We start from the raw sequence: 22532 nt of genomic DNA on the forward strand, positions 1-22532 counted from the left end.
ATTCCCATACCAGGTAACCAGCATCAGTCTCCCCTCCCAGTGTTGGGAATTACCCCCCTTTCTTGCATCTAGACCTTGTTAGCTGTCCTCCTCCTCCCCATCAGCTTGGCTTTTGCTCACTCCTTCTCCTCTGAGGAATCAGCTCTGCCCAGCTTCTCCAAGCAGCAGAGACCACCACTGGCCAGCAGCAGTCATAAAACATTACCTATTACATGGGAGCCTGACTTCTTCCTCCTTCTTTTCCCCTTCCAAAAGGATACTGCTATGCTCTGAAAGACACAGATGAGTATTTCCACAAAGACATGAAGAAACATGAGGAAACGCTTACTACTGGGCTGCTGAGCAAAGGCAATCAGTGTTTTTCCTCTCACGCTACACTTGTGCCTCCCTTGGCAAAGACAAAACCTTCTCCAGAAAAGGCCTGCACTGCAGCAGGAGACACAGGGCTCTGAGTAATGCAGAATCACAGGCAGGAACCCTGCCTGCTGGGAACTGGCTATTGCTAACTTCTCCCAGTCAGCCCATGCCTGATGGCAGCTGTGCTGGCTGAGCCATGGACCTTGCAGGGGAGCAGGAGGGAGGCAGGGAGACAGGCTGCATTCCAATTGTCACATGCTGCACCACTGATTGATATCCCCAAAGGGCAAACACCAGGGAGATGTGCCCTGCCTCACCCTGCAGTCATTGCTGCTCTGGGGCGTGTTTCCCTACAGAAAGCATTTTTGCCTTCCTCATTCTTTGCAGAGTAAATGCAAGCATGAGCAGTCACTGCTGGCACCTTGCTTCTCAGTGTGATCACAGAGGTGGCTGCTCTAAAAGGCAGTCCTTGGTCATGCAGTCACTGATGAATCACACAGTGCAAAGGGTCTCATCCTGTGTGGGTGCCCCTCCATGAGCCAGGGTGCTGGGTGCTTGGGAGGGTGGAGTTGGGCTTGCTCAGCTGAACAGGGAGCAACCAGCAAAAGGCAGCCCAGAACAGATGGGAATCGACGTTGGATGCCAAGAGGAATTAGTACCTAAGAGATGCTGGCTGTGGTCAGGAGAGGCTGGGGGGGGATACAGCAGCTCAGGAGGTTTTAAAGAGCAAGAGAGCACAGAAGAAGCCAAGTCCTCAGACTGTTGACAACACTGGAAAGACTCTTTTTGTTTGTTTTATGAAGTAGAGTGTAAAAACCTCATGTTTGAGGAGAAGGGGAAAATTTCCAGGCTGCACTGCTGCTTTTTTACACTCGAAGAGTCATCCCTAAATGTGTGCTTATTTCCCTGGAAATCAGGCATGACTGCAGCAGGAGTATACCTGTATTGGCTTGGTCAGTATGTACATGGGCCTCCCACATCTGGAGCCAACTGGGCTCTCTAAATTTAAACTTCCCTTCATATGCTTTCTTTGGGGCACTATTTACAATCACAACCAACCTGCCCTGGGACTGACACAAAACACAGCTCTTCCCCTGATAAGGCAACCTTCAGCATTCCCCAAAACACTTGCCTACCTCCGTGTCTGATGCAACTGGGCTCAAGTAGGTGCTCTGTGGCTCTGTAAGGACACCCTCCCTGTCACAGCAGCTCTTCCATAAGCAAAAGGGACAGGCTGGCCCCAGGCTATACCATTCCTCCATAGCTCCTTGTCCTTTCCTCTGGCACACAAATATGCCAGAGGGCTGAGAAGGGATCTCCCGCTGTGGCAAACTGCACTGGTGCAGTCTGAATGGAGGCAGGTGGATCCTGCCACCGCATGCTGGCTAAGGAGACAGTGCTTCTGCTTCAAGCAGTGGCTGGAATTTAGGACTTTAAAGCATGAAGCGGCACTTTGGACCTAAGCAGCAGTGACAGGATGGATGAGTTGTAAGTGCGGCTGGAAATAACAAGACATCCAGCCTCAGCAAGGTATTTTCTGTGTCTGTGGGGTGCCACCGATTACAGCTGGGGCTCATGAACTCTGGAAGCACAGCAGTGAAATGTCCCAGCAAATCCCCCACCATCACCAGAACAACTCTTAAAGCAAGAGCATTGGATGAACAAAAATGGCTAACACCCAAATTCATTTTTTATTAATTCATTTGACTTTCCTGAGCAATGCTGAAGAGGAGCCCAGTCTGCCTCCCTCAGCATATGGCTCAACTGTCCTACACATCTAAGGAATAGCAGGAAAAAGGAAAAGCAGGAAAAGTTGCCCCAAAGCTTGGAGAAGCAAATTATGCCTGAGACCCATTTGATCTGACCTGTTTCTGAAGGCAGCAGAGGGCACATCTGTCAGCTCCATCTGTCTCTTTTACCAAGGTGAAGGGACATAGACATTCCTGAAGAAACCCATGGGTGTTTTTGTAAGAGCAGAGGAAGCACTGGCAGCTGCCGTGGGTAGAAAAGCAGGATTTAAGGGGAAAAATAACTCTTCATTCATAACCATTTCTATCCAAGCAGAACTTGGCATGGGAATAACTATAGCCCATTTCCTCTTCAATGAGATAAAAATGACGACTGAGATGCAAGAGCAGGTGGATGATGAGGTTATCGGTGTTCCCCAGCAGGATGTCTGTCAGCCTTTCCGGACAGAGCTCAAACTCCCTGTCATTTCCTTCCATAATTCATCCAGAGCTGCTGCTACTCCTGAACTTGTCACAGAGCCTAGACCCTTTGGACTGGCTCTTGGAGCATTTGTGGCAGCCCCATCCAGATAAGTATACCTGCTGCCTGTTGCAGCTCTCCCGCAGCAGAAAGCAGCACAGCACGGCCCAAAAACCTCGATCACTTGCCAGGAAAAATCACAGTGGCCTGAATCCGGTTTTGGCAGGTTTTACTTGTGAGAGCAAAGGTCGTAAAAATGAAGCCAAGGACAGGGATGCATAGCCCAGGGTGACTGGAGTGATAAATGCGCTGACAGACACTACGCAATTCCACAGCCATCACTGCTACACTTGCCAGAGCTCAACGCCCTCAGCCAATTCTCTGCTCTGATAATCACACACTGAAATGAGGCCATGCCCAGCTCCCCATCCCCACGCACCTTCTCAGCAGAGAGGAGTGTCCCCAATGCCAACACCCTTGGCAAGGCAGACAGGGTGGCAAGCAGATGGTGTATCTTTGAGCCCAAAGTCACCCCTCATCCCACTATTCTCATTTCACCCATCAGTCACTGGCAGCGGGAGTGTGGTGGGAAAAGCCATATTCACCAGCAGAGAGCCCAAGAAATGCCCTAGGAACCACATGTTGCATAGCCATGTTTGAGGGTTGTATGTAGAGTCATAGAATGGTTCGGGTCGGAAGCAATCTTAAAGCTCATTTATTACCAACCCCCTGCCACAGGCAGGGACACCTTCCACTAGACAAGGTGGCTCAAAGCCCCATCCAACCTGGCCGGGGGAGAAGGGTTCCCACAGCCACCTGGCACTTGTTCCCCACACAGAGGGTGGGGGGCACAGCTGGGGATAGAGGCCAGCACCCATGTGCCTCCTCCATGCTGGAAAGCCATGTGCAAGATGGAAGTGGAACTCACAGCACTCGTGTAAGAGGAGGAAAGGGTGCACACTTTATCCTGGGAGGGATGCACAACACTCCCAAAGTCACAGAATAAGGGGAAACAGTCCCATGGATGAGGGGAAGAGGTTTCCCAGCCTGGGTGCGTAGGACTGGTGCACACAGATGCTGTGTCATTGGTGTGGGGGACTGGCAGGTGCACAGCATGGTGCAGATGTGGGGACATCCATAACGTGTGGTTCTCCCACAAGAGCTGTCAAAGGCCCCAGAAGCTCCCACAGAAGCTGGCAAAGCTGGGATCCCAGTGAGTTCCCGTTTCTGTGCACTGGGGTAGGGAGTGCTGTACTGCCACGCACTGAGGAGTAGGGAAGTGCCTTGTCCCAAGCTAGAGACCAGGGGCTGGGCACCAGGGCAGGTGGGACAGCACGGGGGGCGGGGGGCTGCCCCTGGGCTCTGGGCACTGTAGGGGCTCCCAGCAGCATGCAGAGGGGCTGGTGAATTTTGGGGGTCCTCAACTGCATGCGTGGGCTCCGGGAATGAATGGATGGACGGATGGATGCATGGCAGCTCCCGTGCCAAGGGGCTGGCCTTGGGGTCTGCTCGCTACATGCTTGGGAGCTGTCTTTTGAGGGGGGATCCCACTTAACATGCACGGATCTGGCTTTTTGAGTCACCGGCTGCACGCACAGGGGCTGAACCAGGTGGTCCCCGAGCCGGCAACACCGCTCACCCCCGAGGACGAGGCTGTCAAGGCGGGAGTTGGTGCCTGTGCGTGGCGAAGACCAGGAGCAGGCGGGGCCGGCGGAGAAGAGGGGAAGCGGCAGGGGCGGCCGCTCGGCGCCCTCGCAAGCGCTGCCGGTGCCGCCGCGGGTAGGTTACGTACCGGTGGTCGGTGGCGACCCCCCAGACAGCAGGCCCGGAGAGCACCGGGCTCGGGGGGCGGGAACCCCTTGAGCCACACGGGGCGCGGCATCGCACAGGGGGCGGGACAACCTTGCGGGACCCCTCCCAGTCGGACGCTGCGCAGAGGTCAGCGGGGCAGGAGCCGCGCATGCGCAATAGAGGCCGCCCTTCCTGATGTCGGCCTGCGCAGGCGTAAGGGTGGTGGCTGGGTAGCGGGGCGGGGAGGCGCCTTCTGCGCCTGCGCAGTGTGGAGACGCGGCGCCATGTTGCCGGAGCGGGCTGGGGGGAGGCGGTAAGCGCTCCGGTTCGGGTTCCCTCCTCCCCGCCGCTCTCCTCCCCCGGCCCGGGGGGCCGCGGCCGAGCAGGGCCTCCCTCGGCACCATGAGTGGAGGCGGCGGGCGGGTGTGCGACCTGTCCCGGCGCAACCCTCAGGAAGACTTCGAGCTCATCCAGCGCATCGGCAGCGGCACTTACGGCGACGTCTACAAGGTAGACGCAGCTCCGCGGGCCGGCGCGGCTGTGTCGTCTCTCCCTCTCCCCCCCGTTCCCACCCGGGTGGGTTCCGTTGCCAGTTGCCTGGTCGGTTTTCCCCTCCAAAAGCTCAGAGGAGCTTCTGTTGCCAAGCGACGATTCCCCCTTTTCACCCCCCCCCTTCCCCCCTTCTCTCGCTGTTGCGGGCAGCACGTTTGCCTCTCGTTCCCCCGGTTCTAGCGGAGTCTGTCCCGTCACACCGGTCTCAGTCCTGTTGGCGGCCCGTGGACGCCCGGTTTGGCCGCCTTCAGCTCCCCTCTGGAGGGACCCTGCTCCTCGCACTTCTCCCTGCGCTGGCCTGGCCGACCCCTGCGGGGAGAGGACCCTCGGGCCCCGCTGCCGGTGCGGGACCGCGGCGCTCTTCGGTTCCTGAGGCCATAGAGCCGCCCCGGGAGTCCGTGCTTGCCACTGTTGGGTGCAGGTTCGGGAGTCCGCTTCACGGGCGGGGCCTGGGGGTCGGCTCCTCTCCAGACCTACCTTTGGGAGTGCGGGAATTGCATGTTTGCTCGCTCGTTTCCAGCCGAAATGTCACTTGAAATGGTGTGCTTGGAAGCGATCAGGGGTGTTGATCCCGGCCACTGCTCCCATCCCTGTCTTGGGTGAAAATACCAGCGTTTTGTGCTTGTGTCTTTGTAAAACGTGAGGCTGACCAGGCAAACTGGGGAGCCAGGAAGGGTGTCGTTAAGATCAGAGGCTTTCATCATCCTGCCCTAACTTCAGAAATGTAGGAAAACCAAAATTAAAGCATCAGCAGTTGACTTTTTGGGCTTTATGTCGTACTCTGACATTTTTCTCTGCTCTGCAGCGTTGCTTGCTATTTGCAAGGTGAAGTCTTTTTCTGATGGGATGTGACAGCTTGTCCCTTGGGTACGCTCTCCTGTTTGGTGACAGAGCAGAGGGGAGATTGGAAGTTTGTTATGTGCAGCCTGTTGGAAGCATCACTTTAACCGTGTGCTTTCCAAGTGTCTTCTGGTCTGGTTTTGCCATCATAGAATGGGCGTGTGTGTGTGTGTTTAAGAAAACTTGCATCGTAGGCAGGGCTATAGAGAAACATTTAGAGTCATTCCACAATTTGAGGCACACGGAACTTGCTCTGATGCTTTGACTAGGTGAGTGCACCTAGAATGAAGACTTTTTTGGGTTGGGGTGATTTTGGTTTAATCCTGGCTCGCTTAAATGTTATGAAAGTTTCAAGTCCTAAATCCTCTTGTTACTGTATTCTTAGTGTGCTAACTCCCTGCTTTATTAATTGTTTAATTGAAAGGGGGCTTTGTGTTGTTTTCACCTTGCCAGCTTCCTCAGAGTATTTGTCTGCTGTGTTGATTTTAATTATCCAACTCCACTTGCTTTATGCACTGTTTTTTTTTGTGGGGGAGGGGGTTTGTTTCCTGCAAGCTGTTCTCTTAATGTTTTCAGTTCTGTTTCTGTTGCAGTTTTTAACTGCCATATTGACTGTGATATCAATCAGGTTTTTCTCAGTGCTCTTTACATTATTATGATGGATATGAATTAGCCAAGTAATCAGTGTTTACAGTTTAATTTCGAGGATGTTACCTCCAACCATAGAATAAATATTTACATTTGCAATACCACTAGGCATATAAAACTTGTTTCATTGGATTTGTCAAGGTTTTCTTGATGGTTATGGAACTTGTATTGCAGTAGCCTTCACTTCGGTGCTCTGTGTGGCCAGTATTTGTCACTGCTCGTCACTTTTGTTTGAGGCGCTGAAGTTCTCTCCTCCTGAGAGCTGGGTTAGAAAGGGATGTATCGGCATCAGAACACACTAGGCTGGTTTTACAATTATTTATTTCTTCTAGATGAGAGAGAAGTAAGTATTTTCTGATCAGGTTGTGGACAACATATGGAAAATGAGATGTGCTTTTCTCCTGAGTGGATTATTGCCTGCTTCATATTGAGGGAAGATTTTAAAGAAGCCATTTACTTATGGTTTTGAGATTTGAGCATTTGGGCCCAAGAAGCTTTTAAAGTGGAGCATGAAAATAGTCCAAAAGTAATAATGAAAGCTATTTACTTTTAATATGACAAAGAGGAAATAATATAGACCTAAGTGTGATCCACATGTGAGTTTATTAAGGCATTATCTTAAATTTGTGAGGGATTTCCTAAAGCCTCTTTTATTTGCTTCATCTTGTTGGTCTGTAGGTTAGCTTTGTGGTTGATGAAATAATTGCGTGAGGTTGAGATTAACTGTGGTGATGGTGCTCATCAGTGGCAGGATTTCAGCAGAGTGGATCCAAGCACTAGATGTACCTGGGCAGCTTCAAACTATTTTTTGTAAATTGCAGTTTCCCTCTCCTTAGCAGGGAGAGCCATTCTGGGAGATGTTTCTGCTGTTAGTAGGGATTATTACCTTAATAAGTGACAGTCATGTTGACATTCTTGCTAAACGCTGACCTTCCTGTAACCTGCTTTCCTGGCAAAGTGTTGAGGAGCTGAAAGCCAAGCAGGCTGGCATCTTCTTCCTTGTTCTGTTTTAGCTGAACTGCAACAGGACATAGGTTAGATGTTTATTTGAAAAAAAAATACATAAAAATAAGTAAAAGAGGTGGAGTCTTTACTCTGAAGATTTTTTGAATTTGAAGTAAGAGCCTGTGGTGTGGACTGAACTACAGAGACTCAAAGGGAAGAGGATATGGGTCAGATATATCAATCCTGATGCTGTGAGTCCTGCTGTTTGCTGGCACATGAAAGTGTGCTAGAGCGCTGCAAGTATGGATTTTTGGCTTGAAGTAACACTTTATAACAATCTGCCCTCCCACCCAAGTTTGGTGTTGAGAGAGGCCTTGGAGAAGATGATAATGAATTCATCACAGGAAAAGTAGTGGGTAACTTGTTCATGCCATTAGCTCTCAAATATGCACAGTCAACAGCAAAGTGTCTCTTCTAACTGGTACCATCGCAAGCTGGTTGTAGGAAATGGAATGGTATCTGGGTTGTTTAATTCTTGATGTGTCCCAGAGACATGATCAGTGGAGATAATTCTGTTTTCAGTTGAGGGTATGAGAGATGATGTTTGGATTTTTTAATTATTTTTTCAGTGTTATCTATGTTGCCCCTATAGATAGCTGGAATGTTAATGTTGCAAAGTTCTTATTGGAAGTTTAGGTAAAACACAGGACTTAAAATCTGTTCCTATGTCCAGAAATGTCTCCTCAGAAGACTGAAGAGAACGGAGAGATCGAGTTACTGCTTTGTCAGATGGTTGATGCATCTGTAACAAAACAGAGGCAACATGCTAATAGCGTTCTGAGTTGAGTACTCGAGTGTTGCGTATCATGCTTTTATTTATATGGGTTTGTTTTCTATGTCTCAGTAAATTTGCTTGTCAAGTAATATAGCTTCATCTAAAGTATAGTTTAGATACTAATAGCAAAAGGGCAGTTACATGTCAGGAAAATTCTTGCATGTCACCTTCTGTTTCTGTCAAATATTCTTGACCAAAGCAACACTCACTAGAAAAGGTGAAAACTAGTTCTGCTGTAGTACAGGTCACTTCTGTCTTTGTGTTTCTGTATTTCACTGTTGTAAAGAATTTAATTGTGTAGGGTGGTCAGCAAAGTGTAGAAGAGTTATGCTTGTTTGATGGTGAAAAAGAGACACTGCCCTGGCCTGTTCAGTTTCAGGAAATACTCCTAGAGTTAAATGAGGTGGTTGCTTAATGTAGTTTGCTCTGTGTTTACTCCATCTCTCATTTAGAAAGACTTTTGTGTCTCTTGGTATGAAACTGCCATGCTAACCATGCCTAGTCCCAGGTCCTCTGTAATTTATGCTTTTTGTCATTTATGGCTTAAGACAGTTGACAAATGAAGATGCAGGACTCTGTAAGGTGCACTTTGCTTTGCACTCTTAAGGTGCACGTTTTAAAAAGAAAAAGTCTGATTTTTTTTTTTTTTTTTTGGTGGTCCCTAGCACTTTGGCTTGTGAGTTGATTTTGAGGAAAGTCATGTGCCTACAGCTCAAGTGCTTCACGCTGAAGCTCTTGGATCCTGTGGGCATCTGTGAGGAGCACCTGGTTACTGTTACTGCTGTCAGCCGTGTTCCAGTGTCTGGTTTCTGATGGCACTTCTGTGTGTTGCTGGAAGAGGATGCGTCCAAGGCAGCTGAACCTGAATTTTGATGAACTCCCATTTTGCAGAGTCCTAAGCACAAATCTCTTCCATGTCTGTGTCCTTGCTCTCCTCTTTCCTGGGCTGATCCAGTAAGGTATCAATTCTTCTACAGCTTTGCTGCTTCTGAAATACTGAAAGTGTGCATTTTAGTTGTGTGCTTTCTCATAGGCACTTTGGTCTTCATTTCTACTTCATTGAGCTTACAGTTGGAAGCTCCATTTGACTTTTCTAGGAATAAATGTCTGTATTTTGAAGGCTGTAATTTCAGCTTTAATTGTCTTTTGAAGCTTGTCAGGCAGGCAGAGAGGGGTGGTTGTTTTGCCATCCCAATTTTACTGTGCAGACTAAGTACTACAGGGTGTAGTTTCTGTGACTGTGTTTTTGTTAACCAGTAATCCATGCCTTGTGTAGGGAATTTTGTTTGCTTCATTTCAGGTCTTTTTGTTTGACATCACCTTTATCAAAACATTTTTTTTCTAAAATTGTAGCTCTGTTGGGTTTTGGGATCATGCCTTCTACCAGAATGTGGAACTTCATTATTTTTAGCGTAATTCTTAGTTCAGTTCCTGTTAAGTACAGCTTTGATTCTGTATGATGAGCTGACCTGATGTAACAGCTCACTGTTGCCAGAGAGGGGTGATTCCCTACCCTGCTCCTGGCTCTATTGCTGCTTACCTGGTGTTAGCTCTGGCACTCGCTGTGGTGCCTGGGCTGGTGTGGTTGGTTCACCTGGCAGAAAACTAAGCAAAAAGAAGGGGCAAGTGAGTTTCTGCTGGCTTGTAGGGTTGAATCTGCTGCTGGGGACTTGTGTGGGTTATAGAGAGGCTGAAGGGGAAGAATGTAGGACTGGAAGCAAGGGGGTTGGGAAGCCATTTGGGTTCATTTTCCTGAAGCAGAGCTAATCCAGTTCAGGAAGCCTGTCTGTTCCCTGGGACCAGTTATCGCATGAGTAGCAACTTGTTTAGAAATTGCTGCTCTACATTTTCAACAGTTCACATAGAAAGTAGTCAAAACCAGAAGTGTCCTGTTGTTACTGTCTTAGATTTGCTTTTTGGCCAGTTTTTTATTGCAGCATTATATGCTTTATATTACTAGGTTTCATTTGAAGGACAAATATAAACTTGGCAAGAGATTTACCTCCTTGGATTTTATGTCTGTATTGGTTCAACTGCGCAGAGCACTACTTACAAATCTGCTGTTGTGGCATACATTAAGGGGCAGTACTGAATATCAGCCTTCCTCCCCCCTTTATTCTTTCCCTTCCTTTTCAGATATACACCATACATGTCTCTTGCTTTGCCCCTCTTGTTTCCAAATAGAGCCCATCCAAGTACTCCCCTACCCATTGCTCTTTCCTTCTCTGTTTCAGAGTAATAGGATCTTTCCAATTGTGAGGCATTTTGGTAATGGATTTTCGTATAATAGTAACAACAGAACCTGGATTTTTTAGCTCTTATTTCTAGTGGGTGGCAGGTTTTTATACAGTGTTTTGATCCGATCTCCTACTGTTGTCACAAAGACATTAATAATTATTTCTTTTGAATTAGGCAATGCTTCTTCAGCTTGACTTTGCAGTTGGTGGATTTTCTTTTAAAACACCAGTTATGGCAATGTGGATCTCTGGAAGAGTATTATTCCTTTAGCTGCTGGTAGAATGAGGATTCTTACATGGTTTTCCAGAGCAGACATTATATAAATGCTATATACATTTAATAAGCAGCCATGTGTAGATGCAGGTGGTGTAGGCTGATCTTTGCTTCTGGAAGACCTGTATAATGCATTCCCATTGACATAATGAAATCTGCATTTAAAGGGATTGGTTGCAGGCTCCTGCTCAGGGATGGCGGAAAAAACTCCTGGTTCTTGCTTTTAACCTCATCACCAAAAAGGGTGAGAGTTGGAACATGTAAGGTGCAAGTGGAAACCAAAAATGAATGTGCATTTTCCTACATGGCACTTTGAAATTTTTGGTTGCATTTGCCAACTCAAAAATATTTGCTTGAAATTGTTCTTCAGCCACCTAATCTTTATTGATGCTCGAATCTCAAAACCCATAAGTAATTGGCAACTTTAGTGTGATTATGCTGAATGAAAGCATAAGGCCATGTCCTCAAGATACTGAGCTATTGTATGGTATGTACACAAGCATCCTCAAATTCAGAGTCAGAGCTGGCTCCAGCACATGCTGGAAAACATACAATACTTCTTTCTCAGTCTCATTCATCTAGGCTTGTGATGAGAACTTGTGAAACCTGTCAGAGGTACTTGGTCGCCATCATTATCCTTTGCAAGGAACCCTTGTGTCACTACAATTGGAATAATCTCTTTTTTTCTTATATATTCAAATTAACAAAGGCAATTCATATTCTGATTTGAGATACATTTAATGCTGATAACCCAAATAAAATAGGATGCAAAGTGAAAGCTTACTCAGATTGTCAACTTCAGGTCATGTTTTCTTAAGTGGCAGTTCATGCCCTTAGGAGTTGTTAGCCTGCTGTTCCTAGAGGCACTGAGACCTGCATTAAATCAGGTTTTGTTCCTCCTTTCTGGCTTTCATGGTTGCAGAGAATGACCAGCTGCCCAGAGTCCCACTACTGCTGTTCTTGAAGACAAGAAGAAATGCCTAAGCTAGAGGTGAAAAGACAGTGTTTGTGCTTCCCTGCCCATAATCTTGAGCAGTTCTTTTGACATGCCATTGAAGATGAAATCCCTTTGTGATGGGAGGGGTGTGAATCAGCCATGAAGTGTGAAGAGCACAGGTTTGGCAAGGCTGCCTGCTGCTTGGACTCTTCCTTTGGCTAGGATGTTATATGTCCTGCTCCAAATGTATCTGTAGATTTGTCTGTCTGCTGTTGATAGTTTCGTGGCATCACCAGCACATAAGACTTTGTGGTGAGTATTCTCATGTCTTTTAATCAGACTTACTCCAAAATTGTCACTAGCTCCTGACTATCTTCTGTCTTGCTTTAGTTGCCATCACACTCTGCACAGCTTAGTGACATATAAAGCCATAGTGAGAGAAACAAGTTTCTGACAGCTGGGCACAGTATTGTTACAATACTAATAAAAAAACAAACAAACTTTTTTTGCTGGACTAGCAATGTCCCTGAAGCCTGTCAGATGTTTCCAGCTTGGCTTGCACATCCCAGCTGCATGCAGGATAAATAACTTCAGGATGTCCTCACGTGTATCCACTGCAGTTTTTTTCCCATTGATTACCTTACTTGGACAAGTAGACCCAACTGTGTCTTCAGGTATCAAGAATACTTCCTTGTTAGTCTTCATTAAGCTTCAGTAATTTTTCTTATTAATCTTGGAGGCTAAAAAGTGTTGACCTTTGATTAATGAACATCTTGCCTCTGGTTTTGTTTCTCACTATGGGAAGCATGTGCTGGAAAAAGAAATAAGCAATAAGAATCCTAATTCATGCTTCAATGATGCCACTTTCTCATATGTTGCCTTCATTCTCTGGTACATATAAAAGGAACTCCTGTGCTTTGTCTTTTTTCCACCACACAGTGATGAGTGGAGACACTGCTGTGTCATTGAGGTGGGCAAATAATGACTTCCAGGGAAAGCTGCCAGAGAAATTTGATTTTTTTAACTGTTCGTTTCCACAGTTTATCAAGTTTGGACTACTCCTTGATTTTTATAGAATTCCCACTGGTCTCAAGATCTATCCATAACCATCTGCCTGCAAATTATTTGCAAATGCCAGTACTCCCAGTACTGCAGAAGATCATTGCCACACCAAGGAACAGTGAGAGGTTTGAAATAGGCTGTGCTAGGAGTGAGCTTGGTAGATTTCTAAACACAGGAATACATATTGTACTTATTTCCAGATTGTATTGCTGGCCATTTTTTTTTGTAGTCTGTTTTTTTTCCCTCCACTTGGTGTTTCACAAGCAGCTGTTTAGCTGCTACGTTAAGAATTGATACCTTACAGTATTTGGTGAGTCTCAGGCCAGTAAACAAAAGGTTTGAGCCCCCGAGCTCCTACAGTGACTTCAGTGACACCATTAGCAGCATAAAGGGTGGGCACCTGTCTGTATCTTAAGTTCTGTAATTCTGGCCTTTTTTGGTTTGCAATCGGATGAGGGGAATAAGCAAAAGCAGGACTGGTCTCACCTTCTGTGCCCTGTGTAGGGGATAGAGTGAGCATGGCATGCAGTGCATTAATGGTCCAGCACAGTGCATTGGGTACCAAGACTTCCCTGGGGAGAGGAGAGGCTGTAGCAGAGTATCCTTCAGGAGCTGCTGCTTTGGTGCTGGGGAGCATCTTTGCTGCTCTCTCTCCATGGCTGGGTGCAGAGGCACAGAAGTATCCTGAAAGCACTGGGCAAATGGCTTCCTGGTTTTCAGTCAGTAGTCAAGTGCGACGGTTCTAGAAGAGAAATCATTATATCGTAATTTATATTGCTCTTTAATGGCCTGTTAAAAGTTTAGCTTCCTTGGTTACTCAGTAGATCGCAGGCTTTTGCATGACAGAGCACCATACAAAATGCAGTTAAGGTGCTGAGTAATAGCTGCTCAAGTTTGCCACAGAGCTGCACATGCCAGGGGAATGCTTTCTAACTCCTTTGTTGCTGGCTTGTTTTCTTTGCACCCTTGCAGCAAGGGGAGGATGCTGACACTAGTGGAGAGCAAAGACCAAGGGACACATAATGAAATTGGCAGGAGGCATTGCCTTGCTCTCATGGGAATCTTGGAAGCAGTCATGTATGCTGAAGGGTGCAGCACTTGATGCACCCTGGGCATCGCTTGTCTGCTGTGAGATGTGTGTATGTTATAACTGCTTTGCAGTCAGTATGTTTGTGATCGGTTTGTTTATGGGTTTTAACATGGAAGTACAGCGTGGTTGAAGACTTGCATAATTTTGGACTGTTGTGTGGCAGTGTAGGGTTTCCTGAGCATACTTAAAGCTTCAGAGCTCTGAAAAAAATAGCTGCCGAACGTTTTTGTGGTTGGTTGTGTCTTTTTGGTTTGTGGTTTTGGTTTCTTTTTTGGTGTTGGTAGTGGGTTTCTTTGAGAGGGCTTGCTTTGTTGTTAGAAAATAAATCCAGGCTTTGTTGGAAGAGTCTTTCCTACAAATGTGTGTTGGAGAATAGCATACTAGCTATAGAATTCTTACAGTGTGGTTCACTGTCATTAAGCACAGACACAGATTATTTTAAATAAGCATTTTGGATATGGAATTCAAAAAATGGTGCTTATCTAATAAAAATAAAAGCTGTAAGCCAAATAAAAATAAATGCATGGTGTATTGGGAGGGAGGGTGAATCTAACATTGTATGAAATGTGTTTTAATTTAATACAAGGTGTTTTAATTTATTGACTTCTCCTGAGAGAGTTTATGCTTAGAAAAACCCCAGACAACCAAGAAACCTCTCAAACCAGCAAGTGGCTTGACTGTTTTAGACCCTTGTGTATCTCAGTTGCTCTTGGACTCTGTGTTGTCAGAGAATGTTGAGAATGCAGAGCTGGTTACTGTGTTCTGCTCTCTAAAGTTAAATTTTTATTTTATTTACTTTTTTTTTGCAGGCTCGAAATGTGAACACGGGTGAGCTGGCGGCAATTAAAGTAATAAAACTAGAACCAGGTAAGTGTTACTTAACTCTACAGCCACAGAAACGAAATATTTCTGTGCCTAAAATACAGTTGTACAAAATTGAATCCTTATTGAAAGAAGGGATTTTTTTTTGCCTTTTAATTGGGGACAAAATACACTGTTCTAAAAAAAATCCCTAAGCATGAGAAGCAAAATGTAAGGGGAAAAAGTGTGATTGGTTAAAGGGAAGCTGATTAGAATTTCAGAATGTTGGGTATTTTGGTCTTAAAGTACTATGTTTACATTTGATGCGACACAAAACCCTGTATAGAGCAAAAGAAGTGAGGAAGCCAGCAAGGCAGAAAAGGACTTATCTGGAGAGAGCATAGAGGGAGAAATGGAGAAGGAAAGGTGAAATAATAGCTGAGCACTAGTATCTGGGAGTTGAGTACGTTTCCTGAAATTATCTTAAAGAGTCTTTGGTTAAGACTCACTGTATGCTAGAGGTGCACTTGAGCTATGCTGATGTTGTGATTTCACAAAACACATGCGCCCTACAGGTATCAGCCTGCAATTTCTGTTCTGTCGCTATGGCTAGCCTTGTTGAATTACAGTGCAGTCATCTCGGAAGTAAAATGTCCAGACTTCTTGTTTAACTTGTAACTCACTGTGCTCCATTTCAAGATGTAGTGGGAGCAAATGCAGGAAAGAAAGTAGTGTGTTACATAGGTTGTGCTTGGAGAATCGTGCTGTGTGATTTAGCTGAGCTGTGAGCAGAGCCTGGGGATGCACTGCAGCTGGGATAACTTGCCCTCAAGCTGTGCTGATGGGGATAACAACTGGTATCTTGCAGTTAAAGTATTTTTGGCAGCCTTGGATGCTAAAGAAAGTGCACAGAGAATGCACTTCAGCTACCCTCTGCTTGCTCAGCGGGCTCAGTGTGTCTCTGTAGTTGTTGCTTCCAGTTGTGGTAGAGGCTTGACTCAGCCTCAAACAGGCAGTGTCCACATTCCACAGCTGTGGCACTGGCTTTCTTTGCAAGTTTACAGACTGGGAGAGAGTGTGAAGATTAAGAGTTAGGAATGTTAGGCACTTCCTATAAAGTTGATGCTAATTTAATATTAATATTATGGTAATTTAATAATACCCTGGTCAAATAATGGAGAAACCTTGTCCTGTCACAGAGGAAAATGATTTCTAGTTTGCTCTTCAGCATTTGCATATCTACAGGTCTAGCCAGGATACAGTGAGCCATCAGCAAAATACAACGGATAGTAGACAGCCTGTTGTGATGTTAATTTGCAGCTTGTGCTTTGAGATTTGCTATCAGTTAATAAAACACATGTGAATATCAGATTTCTGGTTTAGAAAGTACGACGTGGATAGGTCACCAGTATGTTGATGTATTGGGAGAAACATAAAACACGTTTTCTTGGGTAATAGCTTGACCAGTTCTGTTGGAAGGTGTGTTACATTTGAAATTAACAGCTGTATTTGAGAAGTGATTTTTGAGTTGCAACAACTCATAAATATGAACCTAGTGTCTGTATTCAACTTTCTAGACAATAGCTTTGGCTTCTGGTTTAAAAGCTCTTTTGAGTTATGTTGAAGTGTGCTACAGCAGTATATGTAAAGGAGAATTTTGACATATGTTGAAATTTCTCGTGGGTTTCCCCCCCCCCAACTTGCTTAAAGAGTCTTTGAAGTTATTCATTAAGTTAAACAGTTATTTTAGGCCTTCAGGTTTACTTTACCTATGAAGTCATTGAGTGGGAATACCTTAGTGGGAATGACTTCGTTTTTGTGAACCTTGTATGTCTACTAACTAAACAAACATCATAAGAACTTTGTAAATAATATACCTAACTCACTACTACATGCCCTTATGGCCTAAGACATTTCAGGGGAGTCCCTGTGTTAAGATACTGAACTGCAAAAGAGCACTTGACATGTATTTCCTAATTAAAAATGCTGTCAAATATCTGTTTCTGTCATTCTCTTACATTTGGTATTTCTCATCTTCTCTTTTTAACTTTCTCATAAAACCCCTGCCTGACACTCCCAAATCAAAAATGTCTCTGGCTTTTCAATTTCATACATGATTTTTTCAGCATATGCATCTAGTAAGAACCTTTTATAGAAGGACAGGGACAATGGAGATACCAAATAGTAAATGTGGTAAATGCCACAACTGTGTCAGTGTTTTATCTGGACATACACAGTCTATAAATTCATGTGCTTACCAAGTTTACCAAGGAGTCACAGCAGCAGCCTACTACTGAATGGGGCTTTTTGCTCAGGAAGATGACATGTGTTGGACATGTGGCCAAAAATAAAGTTTTTAAGAACCTGGGCTATTGATAGGACGTATGCAGATGGACACAGTTGGGTCTCAGGGGGGAAATGAAGACTTTAGAAAGAGCTATGACCAGAGAGGTATCAGATAGCAGATGTGAGGTCTGTCTGGCCCAGAATGAAGCTTCTTAAGAATATAGGTGCTTATTGCTAAGGCCTTGCTAATAAATATTAACAACTGCTTTTTATGCCTGTGAAACATGCAGATAAATTTTAATTACTCAAAATGTTAATTTTATAAACTTGTACTGAAAGTCTAGTTGAGGGGTGGGTATGAACCAGGCTGGTGAAAATATTCATTCTTCTGCTTTTCAGGAGAAGATTTTGCTGTTGTACAGCAGGAAATCATTATGATGAAAGACTGTAAACATCCAAACATTGTTGCTTATTTTGGCAGCTATCTCAGGTACAGTTTGTTTCTTTTGCTTGCTTAAAAATGCCTTTCTATCTCCTTGTAAACGATGGGTCTATAAGGTGACTTAGGCAAAACTTAATTTACCAAATAAGTATTATACACTTGTATATATATATTTTTTAATTTACCTTAAAATCAGTTCTGTTTACTACCGTGTCTGTCTAGAAGTTGTTTCTCTTTGCACAGTCCTTCAGTGACCATGTGGTCATGTGTCCTTGGAAATGAGTTTTCATTTCAAAGCTTTGCATTTAATACATAAATGCAAAATTAAGCACAAGTATGAAGAAAGAATCGGTGTATATAGTGTTTTTTAAATCTGTTTCAATAAAATGTCTCTTAAACTTGCAAACCTTTAGGAGGTATAACTATGGTATAACACAGAGTCCTCAGAAATGTTCTAACTCATGTCATGTAAAGTTAAGAATTCAAAATTGAAAGATATGGACAAATAAGGAGGGGAAAAAACAGTTGGTTTTTTTCCTTGCTCAAGACCAGTAGTGCTGTGTTAAGCTCCAAGGACAATTTCATATTGAAATACCTTAGAATGTAAACTGTGCAGCCTTAAAAAGCCCGCTGGTGATTTATGATTTGGTTTTGTTTTGAAATCTAGAAATGATTGATATTTAAACTCTTACCTTTTTTTCTCTTGAGCTGTAGAGTTGTTTAAAACACTTAGTATATGTAGATTGTTCTCATTCTTTTGTGTAATTCCTTTTGTAAGGTACTGTGCTTAACTTTGTAAAAAGTAAACTCCATACAAAACCTCATTATTGAGAATGTTGCTAGGTAGTTTCTAATAACATTTGCTATTATAATTCTTTTTAATCCATCCTGGCGAATGTTTTATGCTAGATATAGCAATTGCTTGATATTCAAGGACTAGAACTTTTAATGCTGCATTTTGTGAACCTTGTGTCATAATTTTAAGCATATAATGCAATGTAATCAAAAGCTTGTAAAAGACTCTAAAAAGTCAGGATGCTCTTTATGGCAGAGGCTTCTTGTTCCTGTTGGATATTTGCGTATCTTCTGTCTGCATGGGAACAGCATATGTGGGACATGGTAGCTCTGTGGATTCCCCATCCTTGGCAGTGTTCAAGGCCTGACTGGATGGGGCTTGGAGCAACCTGGTCTAGTGGAAGGTGTTCCTGCCTGTGGCAGGGGTTGGAACTGGATGAGCTTTAAGGTCCCTTCCAACCCAAACCATTCTACAGTTCTATGTGTCTGTGTGTGTTGTGAAGGTTGCTAGACCCCGTTCATAATGGGAAGATACCAAGCTGAGTTACTCATATGCATAGTAGACTTCAGCAACTCCAGATGAAGCTCTCCATGATGGCTATCTGCTGCATCCAAAAGCTTTTCAGCAATGTAGGCCAAGTACTTTTGGTTTGGGGACGGAAAGATATAGGAAGTATTTTCACGTAAAAAAATCTTGGTGCATTAAAGCCTTTCAACAAAAAAATTACCATCTTTGAAGCAGGAATTTAGGGCACAGTTTGGCTCTTGTATTTGGAGTGCATCTCATCTTTTATTTTAAAAATCCTGTCAAATGTGACCAAGTTATCTTATAAAATACTGCATTTCTTTTACATTCCTTCTGGATCAAAGCTTAGGAAATACAGTTACTGTTTCTTTTCTAGCCATCAGTGCCTGATTTTGTGTACGTTTGCAGACCTAGAGAAAAGCTAACATGCTCTCTGGCTTGCTTAGGGAGCTGTTGTTATGTGTTCCTTGTTTTGCTCTGGGGCAGGATGTTGAAATGGCTTGTGGAGCACTTTGTGGTGCTCTTGGTGACCTTGATGCTGAGCGCCTGCATAGTTGGACCAAACTGAAATTGGACAAGTTGAGTGTGCCAGAACTTGGAGGCAGTGTTTGGGGAGAAAGTCCTGGGAATAAATGCTAGATAAGCTGAGGTCTCATGCAGGAGCTTAGCAGACTTGAGGAGTTTCTTCTTCCGGGCTCTTTAATTCAGTGTCCCTGGTAGCTCTGAATGCTCACTGAAATGATGTTTTATCACTGGTGGGGTTCACTGCATCCTTCTTGATACTTGTTAGCTTTTGTCTGATGAGTGAAAGTATTGCATACTGACAGTTGTGATTAAGGTCAATAGAATCTGTGTTTTGAATTATATTCCCTTTATAGTCATTTAGAAGGTCTGTAATGGAAAAGCTGGTCATATTAGTCCTTCACAGACATAGTTTAGTGTAGAGCATGAAGGAAATTTCCAAGAGTAAATGTATTTTCAGGAGAAGATTAAGTGGAAATGAACTGAAGGCATGAGAATGAAGAGGAAAGTAAGCCATTGACTAGCCCATTGGAGGAGCACCATCTGCATGCCATGCTCAGTGAGGCCTGGAGTGTGTGATAGTGTACTGCTTGCATTTTTGTATATACGTGTGCAGGAAAGGATCAAAGTCTGAACATAAAACCAACAAGCCATGCTGTTCCGGCATCCCATACCTTGAAGGGTGCTTGTCTTGGCAGCTTGAATGCTTTTTATTAACACTGAGCTGGTATGGGAGCTGCATTATGTGCAAGTTTGTGTGGGTGTGCATACAGATAGAGTGTGTGTACATGTAGGGTCTTGGCATTCCAAACTGGGAGTGTCTGCATTTCACCTTTGAATGTTTAAGGTTAATCTGAAGGTTAACATAAACTGTATATTGCTTCCTTCTGTGCAGTGCTGGCAGGCTGCTGCTTGTGCATGAACAGTCAATTCTTAATACTGTTTCATACCCTAAAGTCACATTAAAATTTTTGAGAATTTGTTGAGTTACTAGTCTGTCTGACAGCTGCATGCAGATTGTAAGGTGGTGAAGTTTGCAAGGGATCTAATGATCCAATACCTGAAGTGGGCCTACAAGAAGTCTGAAGAGAGAATTTTGCAAGGGTATGTAGGAACAGTACAAGGGGGAATGGCTTTAAACTGACAGAGGGGAGATTTAGATTAGACATTAGGAAGACGTTCTTCCCTGTGAGGGTGGTGAGGCCCTGGCACAGGTTGTCCAGAGAAGCTGTGGCTGCCCCATCCCTGGCAGTGCTCAAGGCCAGGTTGGATGTGGCTTGGAGCAACCTGGTCTAGTGGAAGGTGTCCCTACCCATGGCAGGAGATTGGAACTGAATGAGCTTTAAGGTCCGTTCCAGCCTAAACCGTTCTGTGATTTCCTAAAGGCAGTATTGGGGAGTTCCCATGTTGTGGTGGTTAAGCTTCTTAAATGGATGCTACATATCTGAAAGTTGTATGGCTGGGATCATATGGTGTCCCACCTTCCTGTTGCACCTCCTTAATCTTCCTCCCAACCTCAAAGCCTTCCTTTCTTTTGGGAAGAGAGCATCTTTTTGTGTGTTAAGGTGTGATGACTTTTTGTACCTGTCTGCAGTAATGGGAAGGAAGTTGTGTCAGCATTTTCTTGATGTCTGACGTTGTCTGGTGTGTTCCACAAAACTGAAAGACATTGTTATAAACCTTTTCAGGAGACAGAAGTAGTAAGTGAGGAGCAGCAGAGGGGGAGGGCTGGGGCTCTGCAGTGCTGTTGAAGTTACCCTGAGCTGTATTTCTAACATACAAACTTCTGACCAGAATGTGATGGTTCCATTTGTGTTTGTTTCTGGAGGTGAGATTATTTGCATTGTAGAAGCACTGTTTTACCAGCTGCTTCTTCAGTCAAAGTGGGAACAGATTGCTTAGTATTTACTAATAAAAAGCTGTTTCTGATCACTTCTTAAAATTTCATGCACAGAGACTGTGAACAAACAATTTTGCATTCAACTTTCCTGAAATTTTTTTATATTGAAACAGTGCCTCTTCTCATGATGCTGTGTTCAGGCTGGGGGTGCTTTTTCTTTAAAAGAAATTTTCCTCCTGTCTCAGGGTATCAAAATCTACCTTTGTAGACCCAGAATTTTATGGAAAATAAAGTATATATTTTGGCACTTTTTTGTGCCCTTTCTTGGTCCCCTCCTCTTTCTTTTGTGTAGTGCTTCTCTTTTGTTTGAACAACTGAATGGCTGTCTTTGAGGCCTCTGTTGTCTGACCTTTTGTTTTCTAAGTTTCTTTCAATGCTAACAACAGTAAGAAAAATACCATCATCCCATACTTGGCACTTATGAGCATATTGTGCCCCACTCTTTGCTTTTGTTTACATAGGGATTTTTCAACAGTCAGATTTCTGCCTTACTGTCAGGTTGCAGACACGAAATAGTACTGTTGATCCTGTCTCTGTTTTGTTTGCTGTGCTCGCCATATGCTCTGCAGACAGACAACTGTATACACTTACTGCTGATTACATGGATCTTCACCTGTCTTAGAGCACTTAAGACACAATAATGAAAAGCTAGATAGGGAATTAAAAATGCAGTCTTTTTTCTTCCTTTTCTGTAGAGCTTTTCCACACTGGGAAGTTAATGCCCAGTAAGCAAAGGTGTGAATTACAACACTTACCTACTTCCTGTTTCTTTTTGGGTGCTCTGCTGCTGTCCCAAGGCTGCCCGGGTGCTCCTGGCTTTTTTTCACTTCTATACTGTGCTGCTGTTGGCATCAAACAGGATGCAGCCACATGGGAAAGGGTGGCCTTCATGAGCCCAGTGCCTCCAAAAGTGTCCCTGAGTCCTGACAACTGTGGGGGATGAACAAGGGGCTTGCGAATGTCTGTCTCTTCAGTGCTTCTTATGCATGTTTCCCTGTTGCCATTGTTAATTCTGTTTTCTTTCACAGGTTGCCATACTGCCTCTGTGTCTCACTTTGACCAGTTATTTCAGTAAAAAGACTTCATATTATTTCAAGCAATGGTTTAATTAACCCCTAGAAATGTATGGAGTTAACAGCCAGGGACCCCCATTGCTTAAAACCTCTGTAATGCCTGGACAATATCTTTCCCATCACTAGAGGAAGCAGCCAGGGTATAGCTTGGAGGACCATGTAGACTATGGACATAAAAGGGGAGGACATCCAAGAAAGAGAGTTCTTCCTTGCAACAGCAGCTATTCTAGCTGTTATCTGCTGGTCAGAAATACTTGCAATTTGCAGCTAAGGAAATAGGCTCAGCACTTACACCATTGCCTTGCAAAACACTTCCATGGATGTTGGCCACAACGGTGTCTCAGTTATTCTGAACAGAATGCTATGAATGCAAGCAATCAAAGATCAGGGCTCATGGGCAAGCTGCAGAAT

The 22532-nt window shown here is 44.4% G+C and overlaps 1 protein-coding gene across 10 annotated transcripts in view; it reads left to right on the forward strand.

Annotated features, from left to right (window-relative positions):
* Window positions 1-4610: 4610 nt before the first annotated feature.
* Window positions 4611-22532, forward strand: part of MAP4K3 (mitogen-activated protein kinase kinase kinase kinase 3) — a 79134-nt gene continuing 61212 nt past the window's right edge. For 2 of the 10 annotated variants that reach the window (XM_061350318.1, XM_061350314.1), the window contains exons 1-3: window positions 4611-4866; window positions 14586-14643; window positions 17263-17353. In XM_061350318.1, coding sequence (XP_061206302.1) covers window positions 4759-4866; window positions 14586-14643; window positions 17263-17353 — 257 coding nt within the window. In that variant the 5' untranslated portion in view covers window positions 4611-4758. Of the gene's footprint in view, window positions 4867-11632; window positions 11937-14585; window positions 14644-17262; window positions 17354-22532 lie in introns of those variants that run through there. The other 8 variants (XM_061350315.1, XM_061350323.1, XM_061350317.1 and 5 more) reach the window with 6 other exon arrangements.

This window comes from Neopsephotus bourkii, unplaced genomic scaffold (genome assembly GCF_033783945.1).
Source record: "Neopsephotus bourkii isolate Nb327-2 ecotype Australia unplaced genomic scaffold, CSIRO-AGI_Nbou_v1 NB_481, whole genome shotgun sequence".
In the NCBI taxonomy this organism is placed as follows: Eukaryota; Metazoa; Chordata; class Aves; order Psittaciformes; family Psittacidae; genus Neopsephotus; species Neopsephotus bourkii.